We start from the raw sequence: 19,259 nt of genomic DNA on the forward strand, positions 1-19,259 counted from the left end.
GTTTTCAGAGTCGGGTTGTACTTGTACTCTGTGGGGTAGCTGTGCTATGATTACGCTCGTTCTTGTACCAGTTTCGGGATTCTTTTGTTCCCCTGTCTTGGATCCCTGATGTTGGGTTGGTCCAGCTGGGTGTGGGTATGCAGGTCAGAATGACCGAGCCATCTAAGGCGCTGCATTCGGATCGCAGTCTCCTTTGGATGTGTGAGCTTGTTGAGTCTATCCTGTTAGCTCAGTCTGCTAGGATATAGATTTCCGTTCACCTTGCTCCATTGATTAAAGAAGTGGGTTTACTCTTCCTTGGGTTCTGAGGGTATTCTCTCCTTCTCGGGGGGCCTCGATGGAGGTTTTGTGTTCCCCTTTTTAGGGACCTGTGGGTAGGTCTGGCGGCTTAGGTTGCCTGGAGCGTGCTCTCTGTCTGGGGGTTGCTTTTGCGGTCTGTTTCTTGCTTGACTGCCTCTTCTTCCTCACAAGCACCCTTTGTGTCGTCCTGTTATGGACTCTGTGTTTTCATACTTGGGGGTTTTTTCGCCTGGGTCTATTACACACTTTTCATGGTTGAATACTTTGGTATTCTATGATCAAACGCTGGGAGGACTTCAGTTACATTCCATGCTTGCAGGATGTTGGAGAGATGTCTGTTCTGTCTCTGTGCCCGGTCTTATCCCGGGTTTCGCTTGTATAGGCGTGGTCTCCTTTCCCTGTTTGGGTCCATTTGGGTCTCTGTGAGCTGGGCCCACTCTTGGAGGTGTTCTTTTTTTGTATTAAGGGACCTTTCGGTTCTCCTTTCCCTCGTCCCCTTGGGGGTTTCGGCTGGTATCCCCTTCATTTGTGAGGGGTGAGAGGTGGGGGACCGTCTGTTGGGCGACGGTGTCTCTTGGTGGACTGTTGGCTCAGTCGAGTCTGTTTTGCGGTCTCTAGTTTGGCTCTGGACTAGCTGCGAGTCAGTGTCCTTGGGGCTTTTCCTTTAAAAAAAACAACAATTCTAAGCTTCGGACGAAGCAGGATTTTTTTATTGGGGAGAGGTTCAGGCCTGGTGCCCTCAGTATGGGCCGCCTATTGTACCCTCCTGTCTTGGCATTCAGTGTCCTCTATAGCTTGGGTATTGTTTTCCCAAAAGTAATGAATGCAGCTGTGGACTCTTTCCATTTAAGAAGAAAAACATAAATTATGCTTTCCTGATAATTTCCTTTTTTTCTGATGGAAAGAGTCCACAGCTCCCCACCCGTAATTTTATGTGGGCCGTCCTTATATTCTTCTGGCACCTTTTCACCCTGATATTTCTTCTACTGTTCCTTGTTCCTCGGCAGAATGACTGGGGGATAAGGGCAGTGGGGGAGGTATTTAAGCCTTTGGCTGGGGTGTCTTTACCTCCTCCTGGTGGGCAGGTTCTTATTTCCCAAAAGTAATGAATGCAGCTGTGGACTCTTTCCATCAGAGAAAAGGAAATTATCAGGTAACCAAATTTATGTTTTTTCCATCATATCTTATAATTTACTATAAAAAAATTATAAAATATGATGAAAACATTTAAAAAAACACACTATTTCTAACTTTGACCCCCAAAATCTGTTACACATCTACAACCACCAAAAAACAACCATACTAAATAGTTTCAAAATGTTGTCCTGAGTTTAGAAATACCTAATGTTTACACGTTCTTTGCTTTTTTGCTATTATAGGGCAATAAATACAAGTAGCACTTTGCTATTTCCAAACCATTTTTTTTTCTTCAATTAGGGGTAGTTACATTGTAACACTGATATATGTCAGGAATCACTGAATATCCCTTTACATCAGAGCTTTCCAAACTTTTCATATTGGTGACACACTTTAAGACCTACAGCATTTCGGGACACAGTTATTCAGTTGTACTAGCCAACAGGAGGTTAAATTAACTTGTTTTAAGAGATACGGACACATACATAAATGATATATAACGAAATGTATTTACAAGTAACAGTATGTATGTGCCAGAATTAAAAAAAGTTTAATAACACCAATAGCTACTTACAATTTTAATGGGATGTATGAGGTTGATGGGATGAACGCAGATTCTGAATATTTGGTGGAATATTAGATAAAGACACTCGCATTTCATCAAGCAGCTGTCCCATTTACTGACTACACATGCAGTCATGAGCCGATTGAGGAGACTACACGTGCAGTCACGAGCCAATGTGCCATCAAAGCCGTTAATGGGAAAAGTTTCAGTTCCCGCTGAGCTGCGCCAATAGGTTAAGATGATCTGTGACCCACTAGGTATTAATCACATGTCAACCATGTGATATGCGTAGCGAAAAGTCAAAAACCAAAAAAATATAAATTCAAAACAATTTTTGCTGAAGCATGGACACACCTACACACTGCCGCCGACACACTAATGTGTTCAGACACACAGTTTAGAAAGCACTGCTTTAAATGTATATATTTTTTTTAGTAGACAACCCAAAGTATTGATCTAGGCCCATTTTGGTATATTTCATGCCACCATTTCACCGCCAAATGCGATCAAATAAAAGAAATTGCTAAATTTTTCACAAACTTTTTCAAAAAACTTTAGGTTTCTCACTGAAATGATTTACAACCAGCTTGTGCAATTATGGCACAAATGGTTGTAAATGCTTCTCTGGGATCCCCTTTCTTCAGAAATAGCAGACATATATGGCTTTGGTATTGCTTCTTGGTAATTAGAAGGCCGCTAAATGCAAATGCGATCAAATAAAAAAATTGAAAACTTTTTCACTAACTTTTGGTTTCTCACTGAAATTATTTACAAACAGTTTGTGCAATTATGGCACAAATGGTTGTAAATGCTTCTCTGGGATCCCCTTTGTTCAGAAATAGCAGACATATATGGCTTCGGTGTTGCTTTTTGATAATTAGAAGGCAGCTAAATGTCGCTGTGCACCACATTTGTATTATGCCCAGCAGTGAAGGGGTTAATTAGGTAGCTTGTAGGGTTAATTTTAGCTTTAGTGTAGAGATCAGTCTCCCACCTGACACATCCCACCCCCTGATCCCTCCCTGACCCCTCACAAACAGCTTTATTCCCTCCCCCATCCCACAATTGTCACCGCCATCTTAAGTACTGGCAGAAAGTCTGCCAGTACTAAAATAAAAGCCTTTTTTTCAGCATTTGTTTTAAAATAAATAAATAGTTTCTGCAGTGTAGGTTCCCCCCTAACCCCCCAACCTCCACGATCCCCCCAAACAGCTCTCTTAACCTCCCCCTCTTCCTATTTGTGGCCATTTTAGGTACTGGCAGCTGCCTGCCAGTATCCCATTTCTTAACAAATGTGCTTTTTTATTTAATTTTTTTAAGTCACCCAAATTTTAAGTAGTGTAGCTGCCCCCCCTCAATATCCTCCCCCCTCCCAGATCTTTTTTCCCCATTGCGCGCGCCCCCGCCCCCTTTTTTCCCCATTGCGCGCGCCCCCGCCCCCCTTGCGCGTGCGCGTGCAAACACATCTTGAAGGAACTTACAAGACCAGCGATGGGCCGCCCACCCACCTCCCTGCAGCTGCTCCCACCCACCAACAATCGGCACCATCGCTGGCCAATGCAGAGAGGGCCACAGAGTGGGCCTCTCTGCATCAGTGTGCCAAAAACGGTATTGCAGTGAAGCCTCAATATCGAGGCATCATGGCAATACCTTGAAATCGCTTCCAGCCACTTTAAGCCCCTAACGACGTACAGGGTACATCGCTGGTCTTTAAAGACCAGTTTGTGTAAGACGTACCCTGTACGACGTGCGTCGTTAAGGGGTTAAATGGTATAAAAATGGGTAAACAAACAATAAAAACAATTAAAAGGGGATAAGACCTAATGATACACAATATTATCCTGCGGGAGATAATAATGAATTCCAATATATATATATATATATATATATATATATCTCCCTAGGAAAATCAATGATTACTAGGGTGATTAAATAACTTGGGGTATATGGGGGTCAATGTGTACGAGTATCTGGTAAATCCCAGTTGGTAAAAATATACCTAAAGGCGTGTGCTATGATGTTGCAACCAATACTTGGCTTTTAATAATCATATATAATCCATGAAGGATTATCCACACGTATAGCACCTAGCATGAACAATGCATAGTAATAATATGTGGTTAAGCAAATTCTATTCCTAGGTTGCAATATTGTTGTTGCTAGATATTTAGCCAGTACAGGTGTCATGAGATGCAGGACATATGCAGGACACAGCAATGATGGTACAACTCTATTTTATTACAGAGCATAGCAATACACATCCAGACAGGTTGATTGTACTAAACTAACTGCGACACAGACACCGGACCTAAGCCCCGCCCACAAGCTAGTGACATCACATCCTGCTCTCATCACATCTTCCCCTTTTTCAAAGGCAAAGCATACATTCGCATATATTAAATAACAAGGTACACCAACAGGGTATACAACAACATTTTGTTTTTGAACATTATAAAAACAGATAGATTAGAAAACATGAACAAATAAATTACATCCTGACTTGGACATCGGGGTAGACTACCCTAGTCCACAGTGACCATGGGATTATTCTGCCCATACTTCCGGTCACTGTTCTAGCTAAAGTCAGTCCCTGTATCGGGCCGGAAGTTTCACCACTCTTCCGCTTGATGTAACTTTGCATGAACTGTCCTCTGATACAGAAGATGGTGAACAAGAGTCTGCTGGAGGCAAAGATATATCCCCGCTATGATCTTGCTGAGGGGAAGGCACCTCTCTTAGAACAGGGGATCCCACCGGCGTTGGTACTGAGGTATCCGGTTCCAGACTCTCAGGTACAGGCTGAAGATGTCTTCGGTTACGGCGTGTAACCGTCCCTCCCTCTGTAAGGACTGTGTAAGACCTTGGTTCTGGAGAGCGGCCCACTACCGTAGCAGGCGTCTTCCATTTCTTCTCATCATCCAGTTTAATTCTGACACTTTGGCCCGCTTTCAGTTCCTGTAAAGGCCTGACAGAATGTCTCCTGTCGTAGAAGAAACGATAACCCTTTTTGGCCTCTTCATCCCTCCTAAGGACTTCGTCCCGAGGAACAGGGCCAGGCGGCTTGAAGACACCCACTGAGGGTAAAGTGGTGCGAATCTGGCGTCCTAGCATCAGCTGTGCCGGGCTAAACCCGGTGGCTTGAATGGGCGTCGCCCTGTATGACAAGAGGGCTAGGTACGGTTCAGATTGCTTTAGAATGAATTTTGTTGTTTGAACTGCCCTTTCAGCCATTCCGTTGGCCTGCGGATAATGTGGACTTGACGTGGAATGTACAAAATCATATTCCCTGCTGAAAGCACTGAACTCTGTAGAAGCGAACTGCATGCCATTATCACTCACCAGCTCCATTGGAATGCCCCAGCGGGCGAACAAGCTCTTCAGGCGAATGATAACGGCCTGACTTGTGATATCATTCAGGGGTGCTATTTCCAAATACCTGGAATAGTAGTCGATAACAACAAGAAACTTTTTCCCGTGCAGTTCGCACAAATCAGCAGCTATTTTCTGCCACGGCCCCGCAGGCAGCGGAGTAGACATTAAGGGCTCCCTTCTCTGAGTAGGCCGGCGTTCCCGGCAAAAGGCACATTTAGACACGTGATTTGCAATGTCGGAGCTGATCCCAGGCCACCACACAGCTGTAGCTGCTCTTTCTCTGCACTTTGTAATGCCTAAGTGGCCATCGTGAATCCTGTTTAACATCTCCTTCCTCATGCTGACAGGAATTACAATACGGTCTTGGAACAGCACCAACCCCTCCAGCTCCGTGAGCTGCGACCTCTCTGGCTGGTAAGCATTTAAAGACATCCAGGCTGCCCGGCTCTCGGGCCAGCCATCTCTTATGTACCTTATAACTTCTTGCAGATCTGTGTCCAAATATGTCTCTTTCTTTATCTCTTCCAGTTTCCTTGAAGAAATGGACTTAGAGGCCAGAACTGAATCAACATACACTTTTACATCCGACTCTGTGGAGGATTCTTCAGCAGCAGCCAGCGGGAGCCTGGACAGTGTATCTGCCACAACCAGCTGCTTCCCCGGCACATGCACTGCCTGAACATTGAACCTGAGCAGTCTCATTAAAAGTCTCTGGCATCTCAAGGGTGTTTTGTCGATGTCATAAGAATTGATAAGAGGGACTAGCGGTTTGTGGTCAGTTTCCAGACTAAATTTCTCCAAACCCACTAGATAACGCTGAAAGCGCTCACAGGCCCAAACTGCAGCCAGGCACTCTTTCTCAATTTGAGCGTATTTTGACTCCGCAGCCGTCAGTGTGCGGGAACAGTAGGCGATGGGCTGTAGTTTGTTGTCATTCAGCTGCAGGAGTGCAGCCCCCAACCCATAACTGCTTGCATCAGCACTAACCACAGTCTTTTTTGAAGGGTTGTAGAACCCCAGCACTGGGGCAGACCCCAGCAGGGACTTAGCATGCAGGAACGCTTTTTCTTGTGAGGGTCCCCAGACCCAGGCAACATCTTTCTTAAGCAACTCTGTGATAGGGTGCAAAACTGTAGATAAATCTGGAAGAAACTTGCCCATGTAATTTACAAGGCCCAATATCTGTCTCAGCTCATGTACATCAGAAGGGCTTTTCATCTGTTCGATAGCTTGAATTTTCTCGGGGTCCGGCTTGATGCCATCCCCGTTGATGATATGCCCAAAGTAGCATAATTCAGTTTTCCTAAAATGACATTTTTCTTTATTCAGCTTCAGCCCAGACTCTTTGATAGCCTGCAGCACACAACTCAAACGCTGATCATGCTCCTCCACTGTAGACCCATACACTAGAATGTCGTCCATGACGACTGCTGTGCCCACGTGGCCACTCAGGAGAGAACTCATTTCCCTTTGAAAGATCTCAGGAGCGGAGGATATCCCAAAGGGAAGTCTGCAGAAGCAGAACCGACCTACCGGAGTGATAAAGGTAGTCAGTTTGCGGCACTTTGGATCCAGGGGGATCTGCCAAAAGCCGCTAGAAGCGTCTAATGTGGAAAAGAACTTCGCCCCAGCCAACTTCGGGGCTATATCTTCCAACGTCGGCAGCACAAATCTCTCCCTCTTCACTGCCTCATTCAACCTTTTCAGGTCCACACAGATGCGCACCTTCCCATTTTTCTTTGCAACTGGAACAATGGGGGCACACCAATCAGTTGCTTCAACAACCTCTTCAATAACCCCCATAGACTTCATGCGCATGAGCTCTTTCTCCACTTGAGGCATGAGCGGGAACGGAATTCTACGAGGAGTAGAAATACTGTATGGGACTGCATCACTTTTAAGTGCTATACGGACAGGTTTGCAGTTCAGTAGGCCCAACTCGCCAAACATATCTTCAGAGACCTCATTCACTCTGGCCACGAGGCCCAAATCACAGGCTGCTTTTCTGCTCAATAAACTGTTAACACACTGACCTCGGATCACATGCACCCACATGGTGAACTTTTTTTGTTTGTACTCACAGCTGGCGAGAAATTTCCCCACACAATCAATGCGGCCACCAGGACTATGGACGTTTGTCGTAACCTTCGCCAGCTGGGGCTGTCGAGGCAGTTTCATAAATTCAGCAAAAGACATTACAGTGATATCAGCTCCTGTGTCAATCTTAAAATCAACATTGGCTCCCATTACAGTAAAAGTAACTTTCCAATCTTCCTCTGAGCTTGTCCGTTCCACAACAGACCCCACAAAAGACACTTCCTGACCCTCCTGGTCACTGTCCACCTGCATCTCCTTAATGTATTCAGTTTTACACACCACTTCAAAATGGCCTATTCTGTTACATTTTCTGCATCTTTTATCTCTGGCCGGGCATATGGCACTCTGATCATGCGCCCGGTAGCACCGTGTGCATCGGCCATGTTGCGCCCATCCACTTCTAGGCCTTTCCAGTACTTTTGATCTACCGCTCACACTGTGCCTTTCACTAGTAATTTTTCTAGACTGTTGCACTTCATCCACAATACTCTCAGACCTCAGATCAGCACTTTGCTTTTTCACCAGTTCACTCTGGCGGGCCATCCTAATAGCCCCTTCTAACGTTAAATCAGGCTCTAACTGCAGCTTCAGGGAGACTTCAGCATCTGCAATTCCAATAACTATTCTGTCTCTGATTTGCTCTTCTTTAGCAACACCAAACTCACAGAATTCAGCTAATTCATACAGGCTGCGCACAAATGACTCCACAGATTCTCCCACACGCTGATTACGTTTGTGAAAACAAGCTCTCTCATGAATCACATTTCTTTTGGGCACAAAGTGGGCACTGAGTTTATCCATAACTATATCAAAGTTAACTTCTTCCCCTTCTTGAAAAGTAAAAGCATTGAACACTGGCTCTACATCTTTCCCCATGGAGTATAAAAGAGAATTAACTTGTACTTCACCACTCTCCTTGTTCAGTTTGGATGCAATCCTGAAGCGCTGAAACCGCTGACGCCATGTGGGCCAAGCTGCAGGCTGAGAAAAGTCAAAAGGCTCAGGTGGGGTAAACTTTGACATTGCAATCGATCAGGAACAGAAGCGCAGTCCAGAACTTCTGACACCATGTCATGAGATGCAGGACATATGCAGGACACAGCAATGATGGTACAACTCTATTTTATTACAGAGCATAGCAATACACATCCAGACAGGTTGATTGTACTAAACTAACTGCGACACAGACACCGGACCTAAGCCCCGCCCACAAGCTAGTGACATCACATCCTGCTCTCATCACAACAGGTATCACAACAATAATCCCATAATGAATTTATATGAGATGGATCAATTGCTAGATGAACCGAATCACACCAGTATAATTGCTGTTCACTGTGGACTTGGTAAATACTCGCTTATATAACGTGTTAGTTACTCCACTAGCAATCATGCCTATATAGGTTTATGCTAGCAATACCTTAAATATGTCTTTACCTTGTTATATGGCAAGCATGAATTCAGTACCGGTCATTAAATACATCTAGCGTTTTACTTTCACTCATATGTATCACATACACACTATATTCAATATTGTGTTATGCATAAACTTGTGGGTTAATTGTTATCTGTATTTTTCAGCATAAATTTGAACTGAAACACTATTGCAGGTTCATACTTCAACTCCTCAGAGTTGACCCACATGTATAGATTGGTAGTATGTATAATTTTACAATGTTCTGTATTACGATACTTTCTCAGTTGTTTACATTATATGGAAAGCACTCTCTTAAGTGACTGCTTTACTTATTATCAATAGTTCTTACAGTTAATATTGTCACTTGACCCCACTATTTGCATACATAAATGCATATATTGAGTGCAGCAGTCACTATAAATTATACTTTGCCACCAATAAATAAAGTGCCTTGAACGGATTTGACCAAGCTAGGCCCAATTCAACTTGTAAATAAGTGATTCCCCTTATCCCCCAAGCTACAGCGAGCGGTAGCCAACAATTTCATTTTAAATTAAAGTTAATACTAGTAAGGCAAGATTTGAGATCTCAACAAATTGTTAAAAGCATCCCCACACTCTGACGCGTTTCGCCCGATATGGGCTTTCTCTGTAGCTCTGTTTATTTCTAAAGAAGGCTTCAGGTATATCCTGGTAAAGCAACACCTACCGCTGTTTCACCAGTCATGTCTTTTTTTATTTTCTGAGTATTAACCCATGGCTGCTGAAGTGATAAAATATGGCTGTAGGCAGCTTGCATGCTCTTTTGAAGACAGTATACACACACAACCTACTGCCATATTTTAGCATGTCACATGCACTCTAAATAGCACTTCTATTTGCCTTTAAGCAACACTAGAGGGTTAAAAGGTTGGTAAGTATCAAATGAACCCATTGACAAGTGATGAAAACACAATGGGCACACAACCGCTAATAAATGATGGAAAATATTGTTTATTAAAAACATAAAGCACCTAATAAAGTGTAGAATGTAGTTTCAAGAATATGTTAAAAACTTCCTGTCCTAGCTTCACTACTGACAGCTGCTTTCTACAACTCAGGAAAAAGGTCACATCTGAAACTACAAAAACATAGTTTTGTCATGTATTAAAGGGACATAAAACCCCCAATTTTTTCTTTCATGATTCAGATAGAGCATACAATTTTAAACAACTTTCCAATGTACTTTTATTATCAAATTTTCTTTGTTTTCTTGTTATCCTTTGTGGAAAAGCGGGAAGGTAAGCTCAGGCATGTGCACGTGTCTACAGCACTATATGGCAGCAGTTTTACAATGATGTTATACATCAGCAAGAGCACTAAAGGGCAGCACTATTTCCTGTCATGTAGTGCTTAGGCATGTGCACACTACCTATCTAGATATCTCTTCAACAAAGAATAACATGAGAAAGAAGCAAATTTGATAATATAAGTAAATTGGAAACTTTTTAAAATTGTTTTCTCTATCTAAATCACAAAATATTTTTTTTTTGGTTTCATGTTCCGTTATACCAAGATTGATGGAGTCATTTTAATGCTATACCAATTTGCTGTTATTAAAGGGACATTCCGATCAAAATTAAATTGCACATAGATTAATTACATCTTTGAATAGAAGCATATTTGCAATATACATGCATTGGCAAAAATGCTTCTAGTAAAATCACTGTTTTAGTGTTAACATTTTTCACCGCACGTGCATGTGAAGCATAGCTAGGTATTCTCAGTGCACTAGCTTTTTTATTTTTATTACTGAAGCTGTCGAGAGTACAAGGGGGGTTTGTATTATGTCAGCAATTAACAAATTGAGTCATTACCAGATGGTACAAACACCCTAGGCTCTCTAAACAAGTTCTGTGATTAAAATGCTCGTGCACGGAGCATACTTAAATACACATTAAAAACAGCTATAGCTTTTATTAGAAGCAGTTTTACTAATACATGTATATTACAAAAATGTTTCTATTAAAAACTGAAATGCATCCATGTGGATTCCAATTTTGACTGGGATGTCCCTTTAATCCTAATGAAATAGTCATTACCTAATAGGGCAAGAAATGTGTAGTTTTTTGCACAATATGTATTTCTTTGCTTTTATTCTGTAACCTGAGAGCATATTCTCAGGGAATCTTAAAGTGAAGATTAATTTGGATGAATTAGTGCCCAGTTTTAAAAAAACCTACTAAAAAAAAGGGCACTTTAATTCATCAAAATTGACATTTCACTCATTTTCTTCAAAAACTTACCTTTCAATCCTGAAAGTCGATCCAGCGATTCCCCGGCCATCGGAAGCCTCTTCTTATGTCAGAAATGACTAATCCGGCTTCCTCCAATCACGGTTTTGCCCCCGGGGCGATCATGGCCTGATGCAACGCTGTGATTTGAGGAAGCCAGATTCGTCATTTTAGGCCCGCGAAGAGGGCTTGCGACGGGCGGAGGAAGTGCCGCAGTGGCTGTCAGGATTAAAAGGTAAGTTTTTGAAGAAAAGGAGTGAAATGTCAATTTTGATGAATTAAAGTGCCCTTGTTTTTAATAGGATTATTAAAAACCAGGCACTAATTCCTCCAAATTGACCTTCACTTTAAAGTTTGGAACATGAGTTTTCTTTATACACAATGATGCAGTTATTTACGCTGTTGATGTTATTAAACTTGAAGAAATGGGCGTTACCTATGAGGGCCAAGAGAAATGCGTTATTTTTTTACACAATAAATATTTGTTTGCTTTGGATCCCTGTTCCAGTTATCTTATTGTTTAAGGTCTGGAGATATTTACTGTGAATCTTCAAGTTAGGAAGAGCCAGTTTCTAGAAGCGCTACAACCACAATAGAATTGTTACCTCACATCATGGTATTGTTTTTCCTTCTGTGCCTGCAGCTGTCTTCAAAGTAATTCTCTTATTTTAATCCCTTACAATTATCAGTTAGTGAAGCTCTGCATCTTCACACTGGATGCCGCCATTTTGAAGCTTATAATTTGTTATGCAACTTTTAAACCATGCAAAAAACTGCAAAAATATAACTGTCCCACCCTTTATTATGTGAGCTAATACAACTGCTTTTTATCCCATAAAAACAACCTCAAAAAGCAGATCTGTGAACGTGCACTGCTCCTATCACAGGATGCGACAATACACAAGCTACAAGATGGCGCCCAGTATAAATTGCAACACTTTAACAGCTGCATTCTGTAATGAGGTAAAATAAAAGAATGACTTTAAAGAGAGTTGTTTAAAGGGACATGAAACCCAAATTTTTTCGTTCATGATTTAGAAAGATTTAGAAAGAGCATGCAATTTTAAACAACTTTCTAATTTACTTCTATTGTCTAATTTGCTTCACTCTTTTGATATTCCTTGCTGGAAAGCATATCTAGATAGGCTCAGTAGCTTCTGATTGGTGGCTGCACACAGATGCCTCTTGTGATTGGCTCACCCATGTGCATTGCTATTTCTTCAGCAAAAGATATCTAAAGAATTAAGTAAATTAGATAATAGAAGTAAATTCGAATGTTGTTTAACATTGTTTTCTCTATCTGAATCATGAAATAATTTTTTGGGGTTTAATGTCCCTTTAAAGCAGTCACCCGGTTTACTGCTGAGTTCTTAGTAGGCTTCGACTACACCTATAGGTGCATCATTTGTTGTACGTTTTTATTTTGCTTCTCTTGGTTTAATATACTACCAGGCACATTATATGCTTTGTGTGCTTGCGGTCAAATGAACTTGCGTCTAAAGGGTTCTGCCATTTTGGACTCCTCACCATTAATTAGATTTGAGAGAAAGACTGAATCTAAAAGAAAGTGAAGTGAAAATGGCTCTTTTTCTTGTCCTGTGGTCATTGTTTAGTTAAATGACTGATGGTGTCTCTACAGATTTCCAAGGAGTTGCAGTGTGCGGTTGTTGAGCATATCGTCACTCTGAGTCGGAGTGAGAGGCAGCGCCAGTTATTGTGCGAATCCCAGCTTCTGAGCTGCATTGTCAGGTTCTGTAAAGAAACTCTGAGAGATCACAAGGACCCTCTGCGACTCCCCCTGGTCAGGCTCTTTGAGAAGTTGGCATCTCAGGCAGTCCATCCTGATGTGCTGAGGTGAGAAAGTACCATAAGTTACACAGTCACTTACAGTTAAAGGGACAGTATACTGTAAAATAGTTTTCCCTTAATTTATTTCCAATGACTTGTTATACCAATTACAGAGTATAAAATGTATGAGAAATTGCATTTTAAGGTTTATTTGTGTACAGTTTAAGAAATTTCTAGTTTTGTGCTTTGAAGCCACAACCTATTAAAATGGGTGGAGCTTGCAGCTAAAATGAAATATCATGATGTTATCAGTTTGTGTACACACACATGCTTCCTTATCTTCTATCTGTTTGTCAACCAAAGCCGAATACTAAGAGACAACAATGGAAACTTATAATTGTATTAGTTATCTCTTCTACACCCCACCGGGAGTGTAAATTATTCTGCTGGCTGTGTTTACATAGCCTGTCAATAGCCTGGACTTAAGTATATAAACTTTCAGTGTAGGTGGGGATACCACAGGCTAAATTAGACATTTCAAATGCTGAAATAAGGGTAAACAAGCTACTTGTAAACAGTTTAATACTCTCCAGCTGGAAAAATGGATCCTTGGGATCAAATTAAAGGGGAGAAAATGTTTGGGTAAAATGTCCATTTCACACAGATAGCAGTGACAGATCTCACACGGACACAATTTCACACACATGCCTGTGCACACTCAGCACGTGCACACTCCCCACATGCACATAGGACAGTATTATAAATGCCTACAGTTACTTTGTTCTCTCATGCTTTATTTGTAGACAGTTCCTGTGTTCTGGGATCACATTGCAACACTGCTCTGAGAGGAAGGCAAATGCAGGTAAAAAAGGTATAGAAACTGTGGGAAGTGCCGGTAATAATCTGTGGCCTTAATCCTCTGCCCAACCTGTCTGTACTTGTAGAACTTTTCTAAAATGTTATCCCTGTAACACTCAGCCTTTATTTCTGCAGTGCTAACGCTTTTGTCAGTAATTTGTCTAAACTTGCCTTTGACCCAATACCATACATCAAAGGCCACAATAGAACATAACTGATATGCCCTACATTGATTCACTAACATATGCACTTTGAATGAAAATGTTATTAAAGGGATACTGTAGTCATCATTGAATCCCCCATAAATGGCAAGATTACAAGTGGAGCTCAAAAATATTAGCAGTATTGTGTGCTAATAGCTCTAAAGTTAAATCAATAGTGCTTTTATTTTTGTGCTCATATTGGAACTATTTTTTTATCACTCAAAAAAAAGTCTAGGGCACGCTGCCACCTGAATGTCATAAAGTGTGGGTGTGCTAAATTCCTCACATAAAGGACTTTTATGGGGCACTCTGAAAAACTCATGTCGGCTATTGCTTGAGTGCTAAGCCCACGGTGTGCTAAACCTCAGTTCTAGAAGGGGAGTTCTTCAGTTAGGTATAAACAATAGAGTTGTATTGAAAGTATGTTTAAAACACTGCACGCATACATAGATATGTATACACGCACACACACACACACACATATATATATATATTTATATATATATATACTGTATATATATATATATTTATATATATATATATATATATCCTATATAATAAAAGACAAGAGTTTGTCTGAAGCCGTCATGCGCAGTTCAGACAAACTCTTGCCGCGAGGACCCGGCAGCTCAGCTGTAACACAGAGGCGCGCGAGGACCCGGCAGCTCAGCTGTAACACAGAGGCGCGCGAGGACCCGGCAGCTCAGCTGTAACACAGAGGCGCGCGAGGACCCGGCAGCTCAGCTGTAACACAGAGGCGCGCGAGGACCCGGCAGCTCAGCTGTAACACAGAGGCGCGCGAGGACCCGGCAGCTCAGCTGTAACACAGAGGCGCGCGAGGACCCGGCAGCTCAGGGGAGGGGGAGGGGGAGGGGGGGAGAGAGAGAGAGAGAGAGAGAGAGAGAGAGAGAGAGAGAGAGAGAGAGAGAGAGAGAGAGAGAGAGAGAATAACATAACACGGCCCGTGTCAACGGGCTTTAGGACTAGTATATATATATGCATATACACATTTAAGACCTTCCCAGTCCAGTCCTATCCCTTCAAATCATTGTTAAAGCATTTTTTTTTCAATAATAAACCTCTATTTTACATTTAAAATGTATAAATATAAGTAAAATAGATTAATATATTTTTAAAGTGTTTGTTACACATATTTTCAAGCAATAACACTTTATGTTAGGTCTTCAAAAGAGCAAAATTTTCAGCGCTATTTTGTTTTCATCTCGAGCGCTATACTTAACTCACCACTTGTAACATGAGTGCTAATAGTGTTAACTACACTATCCATAAAAGTGTAGGGCATGCTAAAAAATACAAGCTGCATGAAGACTCACTGATTTTTACCATCCACACAGTGCGTGCGCTATTCTTAGCGCGGGTCAGAGCATAATATATTGCATGCACCCTGCGTTAGCAATTGCGTTCCACTGGTAATCTAGCCCAAAATGTTTATTCATTGTAAAAAAAAACTTTGCATTGTTTATCGTACCCTCTTTCTTTCATGTAATTAGCAAGAGTCCATGAGCTAGTGACGTATGGGATATACATTCCTACCAGGAGGGGCAAAGTTTCCCAAACCTCAAAATGCCTATAAATACACCCCTCACCACACCCACAAATCAGTTTTACAAACTTTGCCTCCTATGGAGGTGGTAAAGTAAGTTTGTGCTAGATTCTACGTTGATATGCGCTCCGCAGCAGGTTGGAGCCCGGTTTTCCTCTCAGCGTGCAGTGAATGTCAGAGGGATGTGAGGAGAGTATTGCCTATTTGAATGCAGTGATCTCCTTCTACGGGGTCTATTTCATAGGTTCTCTATTATCGGTCGTAGAGATTTCAGATCGACGATATACTCTTTTATATACCATTTCCTCTACTGATTCTCGTTTCAGTACTGGTTTGGCTTTCTACTACATGTAGATGAGTGTCCTGGGGTAAATAAGTCTTATTTTTTCTTACCTTAAAATTTGACTTTTCCCTGTGGGCTGTTAGGCTCGCGGGGGCTGAAAATGCTTCATTTTATTGCATCATTCTTGGCGCGGACTTTTTTGGTGCAAATTTTTTTTCTGTTTCCGGCGTCATACGTGTCGCCGGAAGTTGCGTCATTTTTGACGTTTTTTTGCGCCAAAGGTGTCGGCGTTCCGGATGTGGCGTCATTTTGGCGCCAAAAGCATTTAGGCGCCAAATAATGTGGGCGTCTTTTTTTGGCGCTAAAAAAATATGGGCGTCACTTTTGTCTCCACATTATTTAAGTCTAATTATTTGGTGCTTCTGGTTGCTAGAAGCTTGTTCACTGGCATTTTTTCCCATTCCTGAAACTGTCATTTAAGGAATTTGATCAATTTTGCTTTATATGTTGTTTTTTCTATTACATATTGCAAGATGTCCCACGTTGAAGCTGAGTCAGAAGATACTTCTGGAAAATCCCTGCCTGGTGCTGGAGCTACCAAAGCTAAGTGTATCTGCTGTAAACTTTTGGTATCTGTTCCTCCAGCTGTTGTTTGTACTGTTTGTCATGACAAACTTGCTAATGCAGATAATATTTCCTTTAGTACTGTTACATTACCTGTTGCTGTTCCATCAACATCTAATACTCAGAGTGTTCCTGACAACATAAGGGATTTTGTTTCTAAATCCATTAAGAAGGCTATGTCTGTTATTCCTCCTTCTAGTAAACGTAAAAAGTCTTTTAAAACTTCTCATTTTTCAGATGAATTTTTAAATGAACATCATCATTCTGATACTGATATTGGTTCTTCTGATTCAGAGGATTCTGTCTCAGAGGTTGATGCTGATAAATCTTCATATTTATTTAAAATAGAATGTATTCGTTCTTTACTTAAAGAAGTCCTAATTGCATTAGAAATTGAGGATTCTAGTCCTCTTGATACTAAATCTAAACGTTTAGATAAGGTTTTTAAATCTCCTGTAGTTATTCCAGAAGTTTTTCCTGTCCCTGGTGCTATTTCTGAAGTAATTTCCAGGGAATGGAATAATTTGGGTAATTCTTTTACTCCTTCTAAACGTTTTAAGCAATTATATCCTGTGCCATCTGACAGATTAGAATTTTGGGACAAAATCCCTAAGGTTGATGGGGCTGTCTCTACTCTTGCTAAGCGTACTACTATTCCTACGTCAGATGGTACTTCGTTTAAAGATCCTTTAGATAGGAAAATTGAATCCTTTCTAAGAAAAGCTTACTTGTGTTCAGGTAATCTTCTTAGGCCTGCTATATCTTTAGCGGATGTTGCTGCAGCTTCAACTTTTTGGTTAGAAGCTTTAGCGCAACAAGTAACAGATCATAATTCTCATAGCATTATTATTCTTCTACAACATGCTAATAATTTTATTTGTGATGCCATCTTTGATATCATTAGAGTTGATGTCAGGTATATGTCTCTAGCTATTTTAGCTAGAAGAGCTTTGTGGCTTAAAACTTGGAATGCTGATATGTCTTCTAAGTCTACTCTGCTTTCCCTTTCTTTCCAGGGTAATAAATTATTTGGTTCTCAGTTGGATTCTATTATCTCAACTGTTACTGGAGGGAAAGGAACTTTTTTACCACAGGATAAAAAATCTAAAGGTAAATTTAGGTCTAATAACCGTTTTCGTTCCTTTCGTCACAACAAGGAACAAAAACCTGATCCTTCATCCTCAGGAGCGGTATCAGTTTGGAAACCATCTCCAGTCTGGAATAAATCCAAGCCTTTTAGAAAACCAAAGCCAGCTCCCAAGTCCACATGAAGGTGCGGCCCTCATTCCAGCTCAGCTGTTAGGGGGCAGATTATGTTTTTTCAAAGAAATTTGGTTCAATTCCGTTCACAATCTCTGGATTCAGAACATTGTTTCAAAAGGGTACAGAATTGGCTTCAAGATAAGGCCTCCTGCAAAGAGATTTTTTCTTTCCCGTGTCCCAGTAAACCTAGCGAAGGCTCAAGCATTTCTGAAATGTGTTTCAGATCTAGAGTTGGCTGGAGTAATTATACCAGTTCCAGTTCTGGAACAGGGGCTGGGGTTTTATTCAAATCTCTTCACTGTACCAAAGAAGGAGAATTCCTTCAGACCAGTTCTGGATCTAAAAATATTGAATCGTTATGTAAGGATACCAACATTCAAAATGGTAACTGTAAGGACTATCCTGCCTTTTGTTCAGCAAGAGTATTATATGTCCACAATAGATTTACAGGATGCATATCTGCATATTCCGATTCATCCAGATCACTATCAGTTTCTGAGATTCTCTTTCCTAGACAAGCATTACCAGTTTGTGGCTCTACCGTTTGGCCTAGCTACAGCTCCAAGAATTTTTACAAAGGTTCTCGGTGCCCTTCTGTCTGTAATCAGAGAACAGGGTATCGTGGTATTTCCTTATTTGGACGATATCTTGGTACTTGCTCAGTCTTCACATTTAGCAGAATCTCATACGAATCGACTTGTGTTGTTTCTTCAAGATCATGGTTGGAGGATCAATTTACCAAAAAGTTCATTGATTCCTCAGACAAGGGTAACCTTTTTAGGTTTTCAGATAGATTCAGTGTCCATGACTCTGTCTTTGACAGACAAGAGACGTCTAAAGTTGATATCAGCTTGTCGAAACCTTCAGTCACAATCATTCCCTTCGGTAGCTTTATGCATGGAAATTCTAGGTCTTATGACTGCAGCATCGGACGCGATCCCCTTTGCTCATTTTCACATGCAACCTCTTCAGCTCTGTATGCTGAACCAGTGGTGCAGGGATTACACAAAGATATCTCAATTAATATCTTTAACACCGATTGTACGACACTCTCTGATGTGGTGGACAGATCACCATCGTTTAGTTCAGGGGGCTTCTTTTGTTCTTCCGACCTGGACTGTAATTTCAACAGATGCAAGTCTGACAGGTTGGGGAGCTGTTTGGGGGTCTCTGACAGCACAAGGGGTTTGGGAATCTCAGGAGGTGAGATTACCGATCAATATTTTGGAACTCCGTGCAATTTTCAGAGCTCTTCAGTCATGGCCTCTTCTAAAGAGAGAGTCGTTCATTTGTTTTCAGACAGACAATGTCATAACTGTGGCATACATCAATCATCAAGGAGGGACTCACAGTCCTCTGGCTATGAAGGAAGTATCTCGAATTCTGGTATGGGCGGAATCCAGCTCCTGTCTAGTTTCTGCGGTTCATATCCCAGGTATAGACAATTGGGAAGCGGATTATCTCAGCCGCCAAACGTTACAACCGGCCGAATGGTCTCTTCACCCAGAGGTATTTC

At 41.5% G+C, this 19,259-nt stretch overlaps 1 protein-coding gene across 2 annotated transcripts in view; it reads left to right on the forward strand.

The window, feature by feature from the left end:
• Positions 1 to 19,259, forward strand: part of WDFY4 (WDFY family member 4) — a 598,790-nt gene that overhangs the window by 144,699 nt on the left and 434,832 nt on the right. For both annotated transcript variants that reach the window (XM_053692180.1, XM_053692181.1), the window contains exons 14-15: positions 12,800 to 13,014; positions 13,752 to 13,810. In XM_053692180.1, the coding sequence (XP_053548155.1) occupies positions 12,800 to 13,014; positions 13,752 to 13,810 (274 nt within the window). The remainder of the gene's footprint in view (positions 1 to 12,799; positions 13,015 to 13,751; positions 13,811 to 19,259) is intronic.

This window comes from Bombina bombina, chromosome 9 (genome assembly GCF_027579735.1).
Source record: "Bombina bombina isolate aBomBom1 chromosome 9, aBomBom1.pri, whole genome shotgun sequence".
In the NCBI taxonomy this organism is placed as follows: domain Eukaryota; kingdom Metazoa; phylum Chordata; class Amphibia; order Anura; family Bombinatoridae; genus Bombina; species Bombina bombina.